At 44.5% G+C, this 16,481-nt stretch overlaps 1 protein-coding gene across 2 annotated transcripts; it reads left to right on the forward strand.

Moving 5' to 3' along the window:
* The first annotated feature begins 286 nt into the window (after positions 1–286).
* Positions 287–11,004, forward strand: LOC102098531 (5-hydroxytryptamine receptor 5A). Of its 2 annotated transcripts, XM_021291216.2 has the most exons (3): positions 287–1,350; positions 10,177–10,353; positions 10,454–11,004. In XM_021291216.2, exons 1-3 carry the CDS (start codon positions 568–570, stop codon positions 10,496–10,498), a joined length of 1,005 nt encoding a protein of 334 aa, XP_021146891.2. In that variant the 5' UTR covers positions 287–567; the 3' UTR covers positions 10,499–11,004. The 2 variants fall into 2 exon arrangements, with proteins under 2 accessions (XP_021146891.2, XP_005505191.2); XM_005505134.3 differs by having other exon boundaries at positions 10,177–11,004.
* Positions 11,005–16,481: the final 5,477 nt, after the last annotated feature.

Raw genomic sequence — 16,481 nt, forward strand, 5'->3', positions numbered from 1 at the left:
TAAAGGTGATGTTCCCGGCCACTTGAAAATTTAAGAGAATTTCAGAGATGCTTTCTTTTTTAAAAAAACAGGAAAATAAAAAAGCAGTTTAAATGCTATAGACTGGAAATAGCTCGTGTTCAGCACTAACACCGTCAGTCACCTTGCGGGGGGTGCTGGGCGCCCCGCGGGCAGCGCTCAGAGGAACATGGCGGGCGGGGCCGTGAGGAGCCGCGGCTGTCCGGCCGCCCCACGGAGGCCGTGGGGAGAACCCAGCGCAGGCGGCGCCGCTCCCCGCACCGCAGGTGCTCCACTACCGCCCCCGAGGCGGCCGCTGGGGCGGGGCAGGAGCGGCGGTGCCGCCCTCGCCGTGGTCCCGCCGAGCCTGTTCGCCTGTTCGGCGGCGCCGCAGCCGCTCGCTATGGGCGTGAGGAGCGGCGGGCGCGGGCTGCGCTGAGGCGGCGGCACATGGCGGGCGGCCGCTGAGGGCCGGCCCGGTGCGGGCTCCCACCCGCCGGCAGCGGGGCTGGGGACGGGGAAGGGGGAGAGCGCCCGTGTGCAGCGAGGGGCTGCGCCCCTGTGCCAGGCATGGCGGAGACACTGAGTCCCTGCACCCCACGGGGCCAGTGTCAGGCCAACATGGGTGCAAACACCTCCTCAGCCAACGTGGGCACCAACGCCTCTTCGGCTGCCTCTGCGCTGGTGGGCGGCAGCACGTGGAGGGGCTGGGAGCCCTTCTCCATCTTCACCATCCTCATCCTCACCCTGCTGGTGCTCCTGACTGTGGCCACCTTCCTCTGGAACCTGCTGGTGCTGGCAACCATCCTGCGAGTGAAGGCTTTCCACCGGGTGCCCCACAACCTCGTGGCCTCCATGGCGGTGTCGGACGTGCTGGTGGCCGCCCTGGTGATGCCGCTGAGCTTGGTGAAGGAGCTGTCGGCTGGGCGGCGGTGGCGGCTGGGCCGGGAGCTGTGCCTCGTGTGGGTCTGCTTCGACGTGCTGTGCTGCACGGCCAGCATCTGGAACGTGACGGCCATCGCCCTGGACCGCTACTGGTCCATCACCCGCCACCTGGACTACACGCTGCTCACCCGCCGCCGCATCTCCAACGTCATGATTGTGCTCACCTGGGTGCTCTCCGCTGCCATCTCCCTCGCCCCCCTTTTCGGCTGGGGGGAGACCTACAGCCCCGAGCAGGAGCGCTGCCAGGTCAGCCAGGAACCCTCCTACGCCATCGTCTCCACCGGCGGGGCTTTCTACCTGCCCCTCTGCGTGGTGCTCTTCGTCTACTGGAAGATCTACAAAGCGGCCAAGTTCCGCGTGGGAGGCGGCAGGAGGAACGCCGTGGTGCCCCTGCCCGAGGCTGCCCAGGTAAGGGTGGGGTGCGGGGAAGGGTCCCCACTGTCCCCTCCAGGCACCTGTGCTCTTGCGTCTTGTCTGTCACCCCTGCATGGGTGGTTTCAGCACAGTGAGAGAACTGAGATTGTGCCCTGGGGCTCTTGTGTGAATTTAGCTCTGCTACAGACTAGACATGAGCCATAGTTAGCCAGTCCAGAAGTGCCACTCTTGGAGAAGAGGTTTATTCCTTTTTCTTTCAAAAAATGTGATATAAGAGGTAGTGGCAGGTGCATTCACTGCCAGTCTCAAGATCCATTTAGAAATCATCTCTTTAGTTTGAATTTACCATTCCTTGTTGTTCTTTTTTTTCCCCATATATCTTTTGACGGTGGTGTTGGGGTAAAATGAAGACATAAGCAGATCCCCATGTTGTGTACAGAGTAAACGTGCGCACTTTTATCTGCCAGCACGGACTTTGTGTGGGGTCTGTCGCTGTCTGAAGAGATTTTAATAAGCAGATTATACACTTTATTTATGTGCTTGGGCTATTTTACCTTCAGTATATGGAATGTACTGCTCGCTGCATAGTACTGAAGCAATGAGTAATGGTTTCTGTTTTTAAATTACTATCTGTCTTAAAAACCATCTCCTCCTTCTTCTTACCCCGAACATTGCCTGTAATCCCGCAAAGCCCTGTTCATGGGGGACACCTCATTCATTTTGGGGACACAACTTGTTAAAGGGAAGGCTGTCACCCTGCAGAAGGGTTGGAGTCGGCCCCTTCTGTCCTGTTAAGTTAGGGTCTCTGCGTGATGATGCTGTTACCCCTGCCATGTCACCAAGGTGCTCGGTAGTATTCTCTGTAAACTCTGCTTTCTGTCACATACTCTTACTCTCACACCTGTCTGTGAAAATGATTCTTTAACAGTGTGGTTTTGTAATTGCATGTTGTACTTGGTAAGTCCAGTCCCTTCTCAGTGACAAAAGTTAAGTTGTGACAAATAGTTAGAAATACATAAAGAGACATGGAGCATTTTCTGTTCAACTTGGGCTGAACCTTCAGAGCGTCACTCCTCTGCTAAATCCCTCTAACTTTCGTTTGGAGTCATGGTAGGAAACACGTTATTATGGTCTTCAATAAAAGTCTGTAGATTGTGTCCCCTGATTCTAGCAAGAGATAACAGCACTGGCAATTATAGGCGGTCAGACTTGCAGATTTGCGTCCTGAAGTCTTGAAGATGTTTATAATATAAACTGATCTATGAAGCTGTCTTCTCTGCAAAAGCAGAAAATGTGTTAGAAAAGGAGAATGTCTCCACTAGTGGCATTTTTTTTTCCCCTGTGGCCTTCATCCCCTTGTTTGCACCAAATTTATTTCCAAGTTGTTATAAGTATGATGGATGCATTGCTTGTAGCTAATGCATAATCTTTCCAAGCACAAAAGCTAACTGAATATTTACAGTGGTTTTGCATGCCTTACCTTTTACATACACACATACTCATACAGACTGGTTGGAATCTAAAATTCTGGGAAGCTAAATGAGCTGAGGCATTGTTGCTTAAATTTTAGCCTGTTCAGAGACACATTGTTGGTATGTCAGTTTTAACAAGAAAAAGCCTGGCTCCTAATTGTCATAGTTCTGTCTGCAAAAGCTCCTGCGTGGGCACAGCTGGGCTGGCAGGTAGGTGCTTTTTGTTGATGCAGTGTCTAGGAACTGGTTTAGGCTGTACTGACAAGAGCTCCTGCCACTGTGAGCTGAATACTCATTTTGGAGGGATTGCCAGTATAAAACTATTGCAGTACCAGCACATGCTCAAGCCAGTAGTTCTTCATCTTCCTTATACTGGTTGTGATTGACATATTAACTTCTCTTTTTATAACAGTGATTTTTGCATCTGCAGTTGGTAAGTTGTGGTAACCCTCCCCATTGTCCCAGCACCTTTATTTTCTCACTTATAACAGTTTTGTGATTCACATGCAAACCTTTACTTGGCATCTAAAGAGAGAGCTGATGCCCAGTTGCACATGTATATGTGAAATGAACCTGTGGATCAAGGGAGCTGTCATTCACGGTATGTTTTTGCAAGTTAAGAGTCTGAGACTTATTCACTTTTATCCTGATCCCATTTAAGCTTATAGGAGCAGGATCCATCATGTTCAAAGAAGCAGCGGCAGTTCCCCAGTGAATTCTGGAAAAGAATCATCAGGTACATCACTGCTGTTCCTTTGCCAAAACTGATTTGTTTTTTAAGAAGCCAACACAAAGATAATGTTGCCAGGGTAAGTGGCAAACCTAGGGAGGTGATCCAGCTTTGCTCTTCACACCCAGGGGTAATTAGGTGTGTAACTAGTGTCAGCCCTGTCCGCTCTGATGGGGCAAATTCTGTTCAACCTCTCTGGTTTTGCTCATCAATTCACTCTAATTTTCTGTTTCTTTCTCACCTAATGTCTGTCTTTCATCCCCCCCTCTCTGAGAATGTTCACCCTGCAACGCTTTTCTTTTGTCACTCTCACTCTGGGTGTGAAGTGCCCTCTATATCTATGTCAGTTCTCACCCCAGATGATCGCGGTAACGTTAGAGCAGCTTTCTGCAGCTGATGCCAAAAGCTGGCAGTGCTTCCCAGGCTAGAGGCAAGCAGAAGCAGCAGCGATCCCTGCTGGGAGACAGGTCTGTGTTGTGCCCCGGAATCAGCTGTCAGGTAGTGCTGAGTTGGAACTGTTTGCCAGGGCTGTGGTTTGTGGCCTGAGGTCTACCCAGCAGTGTAGCTGGTTAATACTAGCAAGTTAATTTATGCAGGAAAATATATGAGGTCATAGTACTCATATGCCAGTAGAAATGCCTTGAAGAAACTCATGCACCAAGTGGAACAATTATGCTGATACCTTGATGTTTTTGTGCAGTGATTTTCAGCCAACAGAGACAGGTGCCAAAGTGCTTTGCAGGTTGCCCCTGTGCTTATATATATATATTTATATATATAGAGTGCAGTTGTCTTTTGAGCTGAGAGCTGGCATACGTTTGTTATGTTTCTATACTCTTATAGAAGTACAGAGTAGAGTGGTTACAAAATAACTGTTTTGAGTAACTTTTGGTTAAAATTTTACTTGTGTTTTTTTGTGTTTTTACTTTTTAAAGTCTGAAAAAACTTCAGGTGAGGGAGATGGACATGTAACATCTGAGGTCTTTCTAGTTTTAATGAGAGCTTGTTTCTTACTTTCCCTTGAAACAAAAAAATTGCAGAATTGGAACTCTTAAATAAGGCTAGTGCTTTTCTAATTATCTGTTTGCTAATAATGAAACTCCTTAAAAAGTGAATTCTACAGTCAATACTGATGTAAGTGAACTTCATGTAAAAATCCTAGTGACGTAGTATCACTGACAGCTATATTGTCACACTTTGTTGACTGTAGGTAATAATTCTCTCTGTAAATAGCCCAATTGAAATAAATTAGACTGCTTGAAAACCAGCAGATACTTTTAAATCAATGAAGTCACATGTAGCCTAGGTTTTGCCCAGCAAGAACAAGGATGGCAGAATCTGAATGTCAGGTTTACTTGCATGTAGCAGTTACAGGGTCAGGATTAAATTTCCATGTGAGGAGTTAAAAATCAAGTTCTCTTGAGGGTTGGTTTTTGTTGTTTTGTTTTTGTCTTTCTCCTGTCTCAAAGTACCTTGTATAATATATGAGTGATTAGGCCTGACCCAAGCTTTATCAGTTTTGTGAGAGTCCTTGCCATTACTTAGTATCAAGCCCCAGAGGTCCAACAGTGCAGTGCTGTTCTGCACCTTGGACCATTCAGCCTCTCCAACCCACGTAACCAGTCACGACAATACGGGAGAGAAAACAGATTCTCCTTCTCTGAAGAAGTCACGGGCCTTCTATTTCTTATTTCTACCTCTGACTGTACAAGCAGAAGAGATGGGTCTGGAAACAAAGTGCAACTCTCTGCAAGAGTGGCAGAAAATACCAGATAGGAGAAAGGTGAGGCAGGAAGCAAAACACAGTGGCAGCAGTTTCCTGGGAGAAATGCAGAGCTACTCATGTTTCAGCAGAAGAAAAGACTTGAGAGAAAGCAGGTGTTCTTTTCCCTATCAAATGTACTGTTTGTCATATTGGTGGAGCATCCAAGAAAGTGTAGACATTCCTGTGTTTTGATCCTTTGTTGTGCATTTCAGTTTCTTGTGTTCTTGTTCAAAGAACAGGAAGTGTGCCAAAGCTGCGCTGAGGCAGTAATGATCTTTTTCTTTGCTGGATCACATTGTAACAGGCAAAACTCTGAATTTGTGGTAGTAAGCCAGATTTGATTGATGTTTATTATCTTTACTGTTGTTTAAATCAGAAGTTACTGTAGACCCTGGAGGTATAGTACAAACACATACACAGTACCTGCCATGAAGGACCAGTAATAACAATCATTAAAGCTCTACGAAACATTTCAAATGAAGGGATTTCATCAGAAGCTCCTTGGTGGCATGTTTTTTGTAGCGCCATTAGGAACACAGAAATAGGGAACGTACAGCTCTAGGAACATACAGCCGCTCAATACTAATAATTTCCTGGGGACAGACAAACAACAGAAGTGGCATTGAACTGTAACTGCTGCTGAAGAAGCAGAAGAATGAATCTGAAACTAAACCAAACTCCTTTGTGTCTGTAGAAGAATTTGTACTTGAGAGCTCTTTTCCTTCATTTAACTCTACGACACTCTCACTGGAAAGCGGCTTTCTCTGCACTTCTCAGAGCCTGTTGTCCTGGAAATAGCTGATGTCACAAATTCAGAACCTAATTCTGGCCTTAGAGGAGCAGTCCTTTCATACCAGCATTTTTCCCTGCTGCTTCTGACTTGCAGAGGGAAGGAAGTCTGTGCCCAAGGCAGAGTGTGGTGCCAGCCGCTGAGCAAGAACAGCATGTGACACTGTGCAGAGATATGCTCACATATGAAAGATGTCCTCAGGATAAGCTGGGACATCTTCATGGATTGCTTTAATTTACAGTCTGTGACCCCTGTACAGCACAGCCTGCTTGTTAGCACTTACCAGTAGGCCCAAAATGGGGGGAAAGGTTTTATATTGGCCTTGTCCTTTGTTTCATGTCGCCCAGGGAAAATGGTCACATATTGTGATTTATGTTAGAAACTGGAGTAATGTACAGCCTCCAGGATTGGCACTGAAAACTGCAGATTTGGTATAGTCAGATGTGTTTAGTTCAAGAAAATCACAACTGGCAGGGCTGGGAAGCAGCCACATAATCTTTTTGGCCTGTGCTTTTGTTCAGACAGTGCCAAATTACAGTGGATTACCCCATGCTCATGTAAGGCGGGAATCCTGCAGCATGGTTCCCCTGCCAGCACCATGTACCGCAACAGCATTTGCCTACAGTTTACTTTCCATGTACTTCGTGTGGGTTGGCTCATAACAAACAGCCTTGACAACGTTGTCTTGGGGGCTGATAGCTGTAGCAAGGATAATCTTGCACCAACCAGGCCAGGAAGATGAGTCAGGTCTGCAGCAAATCATAAAGAGAGCAATGAAAATAATTTGAAATTATAATGAAAGGTTGGACTTCCCCAGCTTTGTAGTTGGTGCTGATACATATTTTCTGATATAAACAGCACTTCAGATTAAATCCATGTTTAATTTTAAAAATCTAGTGGACTTGTCTCTTGATCAATCAGTCCCCACAGCAGGGATGAGATGCTGGCAGTCCTTGTAGCAGGTGTATGTGGTGAGCAGGCAGGGAAGGAGCACAGGGTGGAAAAGCTGATGCATTCAGAGGGGCACTGAGTACAGGGCCTTGCTAGAAACCCTCTGTAAAGTCCGGTCCCTCTTGTGATGGTGGAGAGCCAACTGAGTGAGGGTTGTTTGTAGCTTATGTGGCTTTCACACAGCTGCCAAGGTTTAAAGGAAAGGGTTGTCAGGTGTTGGAACAGGCTGCCCAGGGAAATGGTGGAGTCACCATCCCTGGAGGTGTTTAAAAGGCTTTTAGATGAGGTTCTTAGGGATATGGTTTAGTGCTAGAGTTAGGTTGTGGTTGGACTCGATGATCCTGAGGGTTTCTTCCAACTGAAATTATGATTCTGTGATTCTAAATCCTTCTCTAAGTCCTGTTGAAGGCACAGGCTGAAAGACCTTTTTGAGCAGGGATACTAGTTGTGTTTTCAAGAACACCTTGTGTATCCTTTTCAAAGGATTTCTTAGGGAAAAATGAAGCAAAATATCTTCAGTCTGCCAGAGATATTAACACAGTTTACTTAATGAAAGGTTCCATGGGAGATCTCATTACTTTTCCTAAAGCACCAGGCTGCTATTTGCACTTTTATTATTACTGTTATTAGAACATTAATCAGAAGTCCTAGGCAGAAATAGTAAAAAGTTAATTGAAACAACAACAACATATGTAACAACAGAGAAAGTAGCAATTATGTAGATAGGAAGACAACTGCTGTCCTGTAATTTACAAAGGTACTATGATATGTTTTTACTTGCTGTTTATTATTCAGAGGCCTGATCTAACAACCAGTGGAGTTTGTGGAAATTCCTCTAATTTCAGTAGGGGCTTGACCAGGCTGTAAATGTGTGCTTCATTAGGGAAAACACCAGAGGACTGTGGTACCTTCTGTCAAAATAAATAACTTTTTCTCACAATATGAAAATAAGTGGTAAGATTCCCTACTAGTAAATTCTGCAGTTGTCACAAGCCTTCTGAAACCTAAAGTCCTGAAAAGGGTCTGATTTGATGATGGCACATTGCAAGCTCTATCTTTCAAGTAAGAGTTGAATGTTGAATGTCGCAGCAAACTACGCCCAGTGTTAGTGACAAGGTCCTTTGTGTGGCTCTTCCCAAGAGGCATATTTATGTAGCTATTCCTTAGGGCCAAGATGTAATCTTTCAGGGTTGCTTGTCACAAATTTGTCCTCGTGCCATACATTCATCCCTTTTTGCAGAGTGTGATTAAGAATGTGCAGAGCAAGTCCTTCTGCAGACAAATGGTATGATCCTTGCTACATGAGGGGTGTCCCATTTTAATTGTCAGGACAGATGTGATTTTCATTTTCCTCCATTATTTGCCTGTGCCCATGATTTGCTACTCTTCCATTCTGCAGCCGTGTCTCATGTCTGAGGCTGAAGCCAGGGATATCCATCTTGAAGAGTGATTGTGTAGTCATTGCCAGTGTTTCCGTCTCTGAGTTACTCTGCTCATATTAAACAGAGGCTCTCCATCTATTATAAAGCTTGCACAAAGGTGGCAGACGCCTGTGGAATATGTAGCTAATTTAACAACAAGCCATCTTTGGAGTGGTGTCAATGTCTTGCAGTGCCTGTGGATTAGCACTTAGGCAAACTGTAGAGCCTCAGGTTGCATCCTTAAACTATTTATTTTATTGTGCTGTCTTCATAACTGTAGTGCCTAGAAGAACCTTAAACTCACAGATACCTTAATCTGCAGATTAAAATCACAAGGGAGTATAATATTTTACTGGATAGATTCTAAGCACACCAATAACTTGTGCCCAGAAGCTGTTTGCCACAGTTCCGCTGCCTCCCAGAGCTCTGGGCTGTACCCACTGTGCAGATGAACACCTTGCCCTGAGAGAGGAGGCAAGAGTTGATGTTTTCCCTCTCTCTTGTGTAACATCTGTTGAAGCCAGAGTTTGAACTGAAGGCTGATTGAAATGGAGTTTTTCTGGCAACGGAGTACTTTTTGTGAGAATACCAAGTAGATCTGAGTGAAATAAAGGGCAGCTGACAGAAGAGAGAAAATGAGGACCAGAAAACACTGCTTCTCCAGCAAAGCTTTTCTTTGATTACTACCAGAGTATTTTATAAGCTAATTCAAAATGATAGCACAGTGCCTGGTGCACATTCCAGATGCACCCTTATGCTCCCACTGTCATATGGGATGTTGGCACTGTGGCCAGTCTGCAGCTAGTGCGATACGCTGCTCTGTCCCTCTCCAGGAGGGAGAGGTGCCTGTGATGAGGTAGCTTCCGTCAAGGAAGAGCAGAAGGTACATGTGTTCTGCCTTTCATAAGGGACTCCTCTTGATGGGTTTGCTTTCCACTGAAATACTTCCAAAGTATCAATTTTATTTCAGACATTTATTATTTGGGGGGGGGGGATAATGAAATATTGGCATTTTCCATAGATCAGGCACATTTCTTAAAACTTTCCTTTAATTGAAATCCCGTTCTTTCATTTTAAAAGGTTCTGATGGAAGTTTTTTCCTGAATATATAGCTGAGTTTTTTGGGGCATGTTCTTCCCCTTCTGCAGAACAAGTGGTAGTGCCAAGCTCCCGCACCCACCAGGGATGAGATTTTGAGCTCTGTGTCCAGGCAGTTAGGCTGAAGAATATAGCTTTATCTTGTCAAAGAGCAAGGCATTTGTTGCAGATCTCTCCCTAATACCTTAGGGAAATGACCCAAAGGGCCTGCAATGGAGTGAAGTTAATTTATGATTCAGGCTGGAGAAACTGTGAAGGTCACATAGCAGTATATGAGAGCCTGGTTTAGGAATGGGCAGAAGGCACGTGCCCTTGTTATCCTTCCTTACCAACTCCATTTCCCACTAGGTATCAAGGCACCTAATAAAACAAACTGAAAAAGAATGCCTACAAAATACATGGCATCATTTACTCTATTTAGCTCTGTTTGTCAGTCACAGTCAGCAGCTTTTCCAACATAATGAGAAGTCTGGTAATTTTGGCACTCTGGGGTATTTTCATTCTTGTAGCATGGAAGGAACAGAGTTGGGGCCTTTTGTGGTAGGTGCACAGATGTCGTGCTGTCATTTAAAAGTAATACTTCGCTCGAACAAATTATCTTGGTAAGAATCCATGTTTGCTTTTGTTTTGAGGTGAAGGAAGCTTCGCGTGAACCACAGATGGTGTTTACAGCTCGTCATGCAGCTATCACCTTCCAGACAGATGGAGAAACATGGAGAGAACAGAAAGAGAAAAAGGCAGCTCTGATGGTTGGCATCTTAATTGGAGTTTTCGTACTGTGCTGGATCCCTTTCTTCATCACAGAATTAGTAAGTCCCCTCTGTTCCTGCAACATCCCACCCGTCTGGAAAAGCATCTTTCTTTGGCTTGGCTACTCCAATTCTTTCTTTAATCCTCTCATTTATACAGCATTTAACAAAAATTACAACAATGCCTTCAAGAACCTTTTTGTAAAACAGAGATAAAAGGGGACACAGGAGAAAAATTATTATTGCATAACACAGAGATTTCTTGAGGGAAACACACCTGGGATATGTACAGTTTTCATGTGCAAGAGCTACTTGAGGGGATTTAGGAACAATGAAGAAGAAGATGGAACATGTTTGGCGATAAACCTAGTGACAGTTTACAGTTCCCCCTTGGAAACACATATATATGCTGCTCCAGGGTTTGGCAAAGAAGATGGAAGCAGTGAATCCCTCCTGTCTGCCCTTTGAATGAACACATGCTCAGGTCTGCAAGGGAAGGGCTGTAGGTGTCTGACACCATGACGGGCAGATCTAACTGAACTGATCTCATCTAACGAGCTGCAGGTGTCATTCTGTGGTTCACTCATCATTAGCAAAGGCACCAGTGGGAACTGCTAATTGAGAAATACTGAAATGTTTGTGATATGGGCAGGATACTGGCTTCATTTTTGAGATTTATCTGGAAGGGAATAAACATGCTGTATTCAATCAGTTGTTGAATTGGTGTGAAATTAAAATGGATGACTCAGCAACTCAAAACCACATCCCTGTATGATTGAAGGGCTGTGTGTTTTCTAGCAAGCAGCAGTCCTGGATGGGAAGTCTTGGGAAATACAGGTCAGTTATGGGGGTTAAGTGAATTTTTAGAGCTAAGTGTAGAATAATTCAAGAATGTACTCACACCACTTGCACAGGAAGAGGAGGACCTACTGTGGAGTGTTCACCTGCATTGTACTCTCTCACTCTGCAGGGCTCAGGCTGTCCATGTTTTCTGCAAGCCAGGTGAACTCCAGATAGAGACATGATTGCTCCAAGAAGGACTGTGTACATTATTATTTCATTCTAGCATAAACCTAAGTGTGCATTTGTGTTACAAACACCAAAGAGGCTGTTTTCAATCACCAGGTTTGCTGGCAGCAAGACAGTGCCACTTGACAGTGGTAGGTAAGGATCCGCACTGCACTCTCTGGGGTCCTTGCACCATAAATGTGCTCATCACCCTGTGTGACTGAATTCCACAATTTGTCAGCCTGCATCAACTTTATCCTACTGTAACAAAGGATATTGATGCCATCAGGCCTAAATGACTCCAAAAACTCCAGAGTGACTCAAAACCAAGCCTAAAATTGTTTTTTTTCCAAGATCTAACAGCTCTGTTCCAACAATATATACATAAATAAGTTCAAAGATATTTCCATGCATACTGCTCAGTCAGTCTCTCTCCCTCTTTGTTCCTCTAATGGGTTTCACTTCCTCTCCTTCCCCAAGGGGTGATGCTGACAGTACCTCTGAGTATTCCTGGCATGGCAGCTTTGTACTGTCACAAACTCCCAACACCATCCCCCATCTCCTCCTAAAGCTTCTTTAGGTACCATAAGGGCAAGAGATCACAGCTCTGGTGGGTCTGAGCAGAACTGCAGGTCCTTTTGAACCTGAGGTTTGACCTTTTACACTCCCTTTCTCTGCCAGTTTTTTGTTTTCTGATGCTTAAGCAACCCTTTGATTCAAAGCGTACCCCCAGGCAAACCACACAAAACTGCACAGAATGACTTAAAACTCACGAATTGCAGCTCCAGCACTATACACCACTGGCATCTTGATCTCACCACACTGCATCACACTTGGCCTAATCTCTGACAGCTACCAAGCTAATGGGCATCACACTGATGGAAGTCCTGACCATGAAGCTCCTACCAGAGCCTTGGTATCCCGGTGTTCTTTCAGGCCACAGCAGCTCAGCTCAGTGTTTCCCCCAGCTCGGGACTGACGTACTTAACAGCCACGTCAGAGAGGTGCTATCAAGTCTCTTGTATTCTGAAAAACAGAAAAATGATGCAGCTTTTACTTGTTTAACTGTAAAGCGGAGTTTACTGCAGTGAAGCCTAAAATGATTCATGTAGCTGGTGATGTCAGTTTGCACTTTGTCAGGTATATGGGCAACTTAGACCAAGGCAAGTTCTAGCACCTTTCTAAATAAGTAATTTTAACAGATGCTGTCAAGGCGTGCATCCCTCCAGTGTTTCATCTCATGGGTAGAGTGGCTGGTGAGATCAGGCGCTGCTGCACTTCACACCCAGCAGTACTGTGAAATTCCAGTAGGACCTGCTGTGTCTGCAGCCACAGCCACCTGTGTACCTTAAGTACCTGCAGAGGATGCTACTTCTCTGGATTTCCATAGGAATTAAGAAATGTTAACAGCCCAGAATTTCAAACAATTGTTATATAGTGGCTCTGACTTTTAAATGCCAACTTCAATAACTCCCTTGTGAATCTCAATTGCCTGTATTTGGAATAGCTACCGTTCAGACTACTGTTTGAAGGTTTAGTTAAACTGGAATGAAGACACATATCTAAGAGTATAAAAGTTACTAAACCCTGCAGGCCTTATTTGGAACCATTGATACGTTTTTCAAGTGAACAGAATTTTTCATCTAAGATAGTCAGTGCTCTAAAAACTTAAAAATCTAAACAGATGACATGGAAGGAGAAAATGAAGAGGTCATCTTAAGCTGGTTGTTGAAGAGCATGCAAACCTGTACATGGCCACTCCTGAAGTTTCCGATAATCATGCTTTGGCCAATTTTTAGTGCCTGTACCACATCTGCCAGGTAAGACAAGCCATTGCAAGCATGCAGATCTAATGCCGGCCCTGCTGCGCCAAAGTGAAGGCACATCACAGTCTGCGGCTGCAGCAGCAGCGACACTTGTTCCAACTGTCCATGCCCGCTGACTGCTGGAACACCAGGCTCCGCGTCTGGTGCAGGAACCCTTCCAAGAAGCGACACAGAATTTGAAGGTATGTTTTACTATGGCTTGTTATCTGGAACTTGAGAAAACACCACAAAATTAGAAGGCTGCTGTGCAGTTCCATGTGATTGCACACTTGCACTGGTGTTAATGGAAATGCTGAAGATGCAGCAGAGCTGTCTGCAGCTCACTTGAGAACTGGTAGCGGGGCTACTGACGCAGCCTCCACCTCCTCAAAGACAAATTTAGCTTCCTTAGGAGGTGAATCTGAGCCTCTGTACTTTTACGGTGAGAAGTTTTCAAGATAACTAGTTTAGTGCTCTGCCCACCCAAGCATCTGTGACAGCAGACTGACAGGCTGCCACCAAAAGCAGCCCAGCTTCACACTCACCCAGAGGCGACAAGAAACAAGCGGAGCTTTCATTTCACTGCAGTGCAGTTTTAGAAAGCTCTTAAGAAAACCGGCTTCCCCCACTGGCTCTGTGCACACCTGTGTTCAGAAGATGGGCAGCACACATTCAGGATTTAAAGTCCTGGATTTTTATCACTTCGATCACTCAAAATCTGAGCTTAGCATGGGAGGAAGAAATACATTATCTGGGGTTCTGGTCTGACCTGCTGGATGCTGCTGTTTCCTGCCTAAAGCCAGGAAAAGCATTAGCAGCCTCTGGGCACCACAGAGCGTTTTACCTACAGCTCTGTGTGCCAGACCCAGGAACTTCATGCAATGGGAGCATCACTGCATATAGTCATCGACCTTGATTAAAAAAAGTTGGAACTGTGGATAATTTTCTACCTCCCTTGGTACTTTATTTCTGTGGTTAATTACTCTCATTATTAAAGCTTGCGACTTTGATAGAAAAAAGAGGAAAGAGTAAAATCAAGCATGCAAGCATTCCCCTTTCTGGCACTTAAAGCATTAGAGTTTAGATCTTACATTACCCCTGGCTTTGAGATGGACCAATGAAAATATGGAAAGTACAACTCCCAGGTGAACTAAAATACATCATCCAGTATCTTGAATATCCAAATAGAAAAACACAAAACAAAACACACAGGTGTTCTAAAGAAACATCATTTGGCAGTGCTTATATGTACACTCATTTATTTCCCCATATACAAGTTGCCAGTTTGGAGTACACCAGTCAGCTCTGCTTGCACACAGTGGACTACTAGTTTTAGTTTTATATCTTGACGCTGAATGTGCTCCTAGAACTCCTCACTGGAGCCTACTGCTCAGCAGAAAAGCATTGCTGTACCCTGCAGCAAGGCTCGGAGAACCCTGCAGCTGTAATGAAATTCATCTGTTGGAATCCACAGATTGTGCAGAAATCCAAAGGCTCTGGAAGATGAATGTGAACAGAAAACGCAAATAACTTTCTATGCTACTCAGTCCATAAAACCCACATCTATGCTACTGCTTCCACAATTAAAGCTCTTCCTTAATTTATTATTGGACCCAGGAGCTCCTGGTCTTTCAACCAGACTTCAGTGTCTCCTTCCAAATAGCTGTTTGACATGAGAATTCCCAGGCTCTTCCTCCATTAATATTGCTGCAAACAGAGATGAAGGGTTTGGCCCTGAGAACACATGCTGACAAACCCCTGTTAGCAGCACCTCAGGCTACAGGGCAGTCACCAATACACCAGGTACAACCAGCAGCTGATGATGGGAACGTGCTGCTGTAGACACCACATGAATAAACAGGCTTGTGTTCCTAAGTTTTTTTAGATATAAGACTATCCTAAGAGCATGTCATCTACCACTCAAGTGAGTCAATCTGGATAATGCCTTGTACAAGCACCCTACTTCCATCTCTGATTTAGCAAAGCTGATGGGTGTCCTGACACAGCTCTCCAGCTGTTCTGCATGAGTGCCAGGAGCTGCACAAAGCGAGACCTAAAGGAGGTAATACCCTTTCTCTCGTGCAATTTTGCATTTTCTAAGAAACTTAGCAAAGTTCTGCTATCTCCTACATGGCTGGGTACACCTGTACCATAGTGCCTCCACAAAGAGTGCAACGTGATACTTTGTTGCACAGTAAAATGCTTTTCCATGTCATCTACTTCTCTCCCATCAAATACTGATTGCTTCAGGAACCTACACGCTAAGGTCACACTTCAACAAGCAGATTTTTCACAAAATAAAGAGAAGAAACCTTAAAAAAAAAAAAAAAAGTCACATTTTAACTTGCCTTCAAAGATTTTCTTTTATTCACATGAGTAGTGAGTTGGTGCAGTACTCTATCCATTCTGAGATACTGTCACAAAAAGAGTGGCTGGATTTTGTCATGCTTGGATTAAGTGTATATCACCAATTTCAATCTCAAAAGATATTTTACAAGTGCACTTGAGGAACTACGTCTAGAGAAAGCTGTCATGGTCTAAAAGGTAAGTGTATGCCTTAAGCTCAGGACCATCTCACCTTCTGAAACAAAGTGCAGACTACTTTACAGCAGTTTGTTCATTAGCATATCAAAACGATTTATTGAAATGCAAATTAAAGCTCTGAACATACTCTATCAGGTTAAAAAAGTTTTGCTATGAGTCCTGTAAATGTTATTTTACAAGCCTGGTAACACCAGATGTATTCAGGGCAAGACCTTTCTTTTTGAACAGTCAAAGAAATTCAGCAATACTGAAATAAAATTTTGAGAAACTCTTCACTCCTACCTTGCAACCAGCTGAAATGGAGAATCAGACAGATTCTGTTTGCTATACGTTTGTATAGTCCTTTGCATACACTCATCTGCACGTGCAGAATTTAGTGCCTCAGCTGCACAGCTTCAGTCACCAAACTGTGGACATTAAAAATATTTTTCATTCTGTAGATCAAAAAACTAATGCAAAAAGACCTTACACCTCCAGCAAAGACTTGGTACCCATTGAAGCTTAGTGACTTATAGGAAAATATCTGCTTTAAGGCACTGCCCTCCTTTATTTGAAAACTCTACTTAGAATTTCTCTCCCAATATTGCCCTTCACTTGGACAAATAGCTGTCATCATTTTACTGGCAGCCAAAATTAACTCACTTGTTTCTGTGTAGTAGGACTGTCATGTTTATAGTGTCAAAGCATCTTGGATACAGTTCCCCAAAATCACCTTCCCACGAGTAGCCACAGCATGACGTGTACTTGTTCCTCCACACTAAAACCTACTGGGGACAGCCTGATCTAGTGGTTAAGCCTGACAATCATCAAGTTAAGCAGGAGGAGGAACAA

The sequence above is a fragment of the Columba livia genome, chromosome 7 (genome assembly GCF_036013475.1).
Source record: "Columba livia isolate bColLiv1 breed racing homer chromosome 7, bColLiv1.pat.W.v2, whole genome shotgun sequence".
Taxonomy (NCBI): domain Eukaryota; kingdom Metazoa; phylum Chordata; class Aves; order Columbiformes; family Columbidae; genus Columba; species Columba livia.

Coding starts and splice junctions, on each gene's coding strand:
- LOC102098531 (XM_005505134.3), top strand. CDS start 568: ATGGCGGAGACACTGAGTCCCTGCACCCCACGGGGCCAGTGTCAGGCC. Junction 1,351..10,176: donor CCCTGCCCGAGGCTGCCCAG/GTAAGGGTGGGG, acceptor TTTTGTTTTGAG/GTGAAGGAAGCTTCGCGTGA.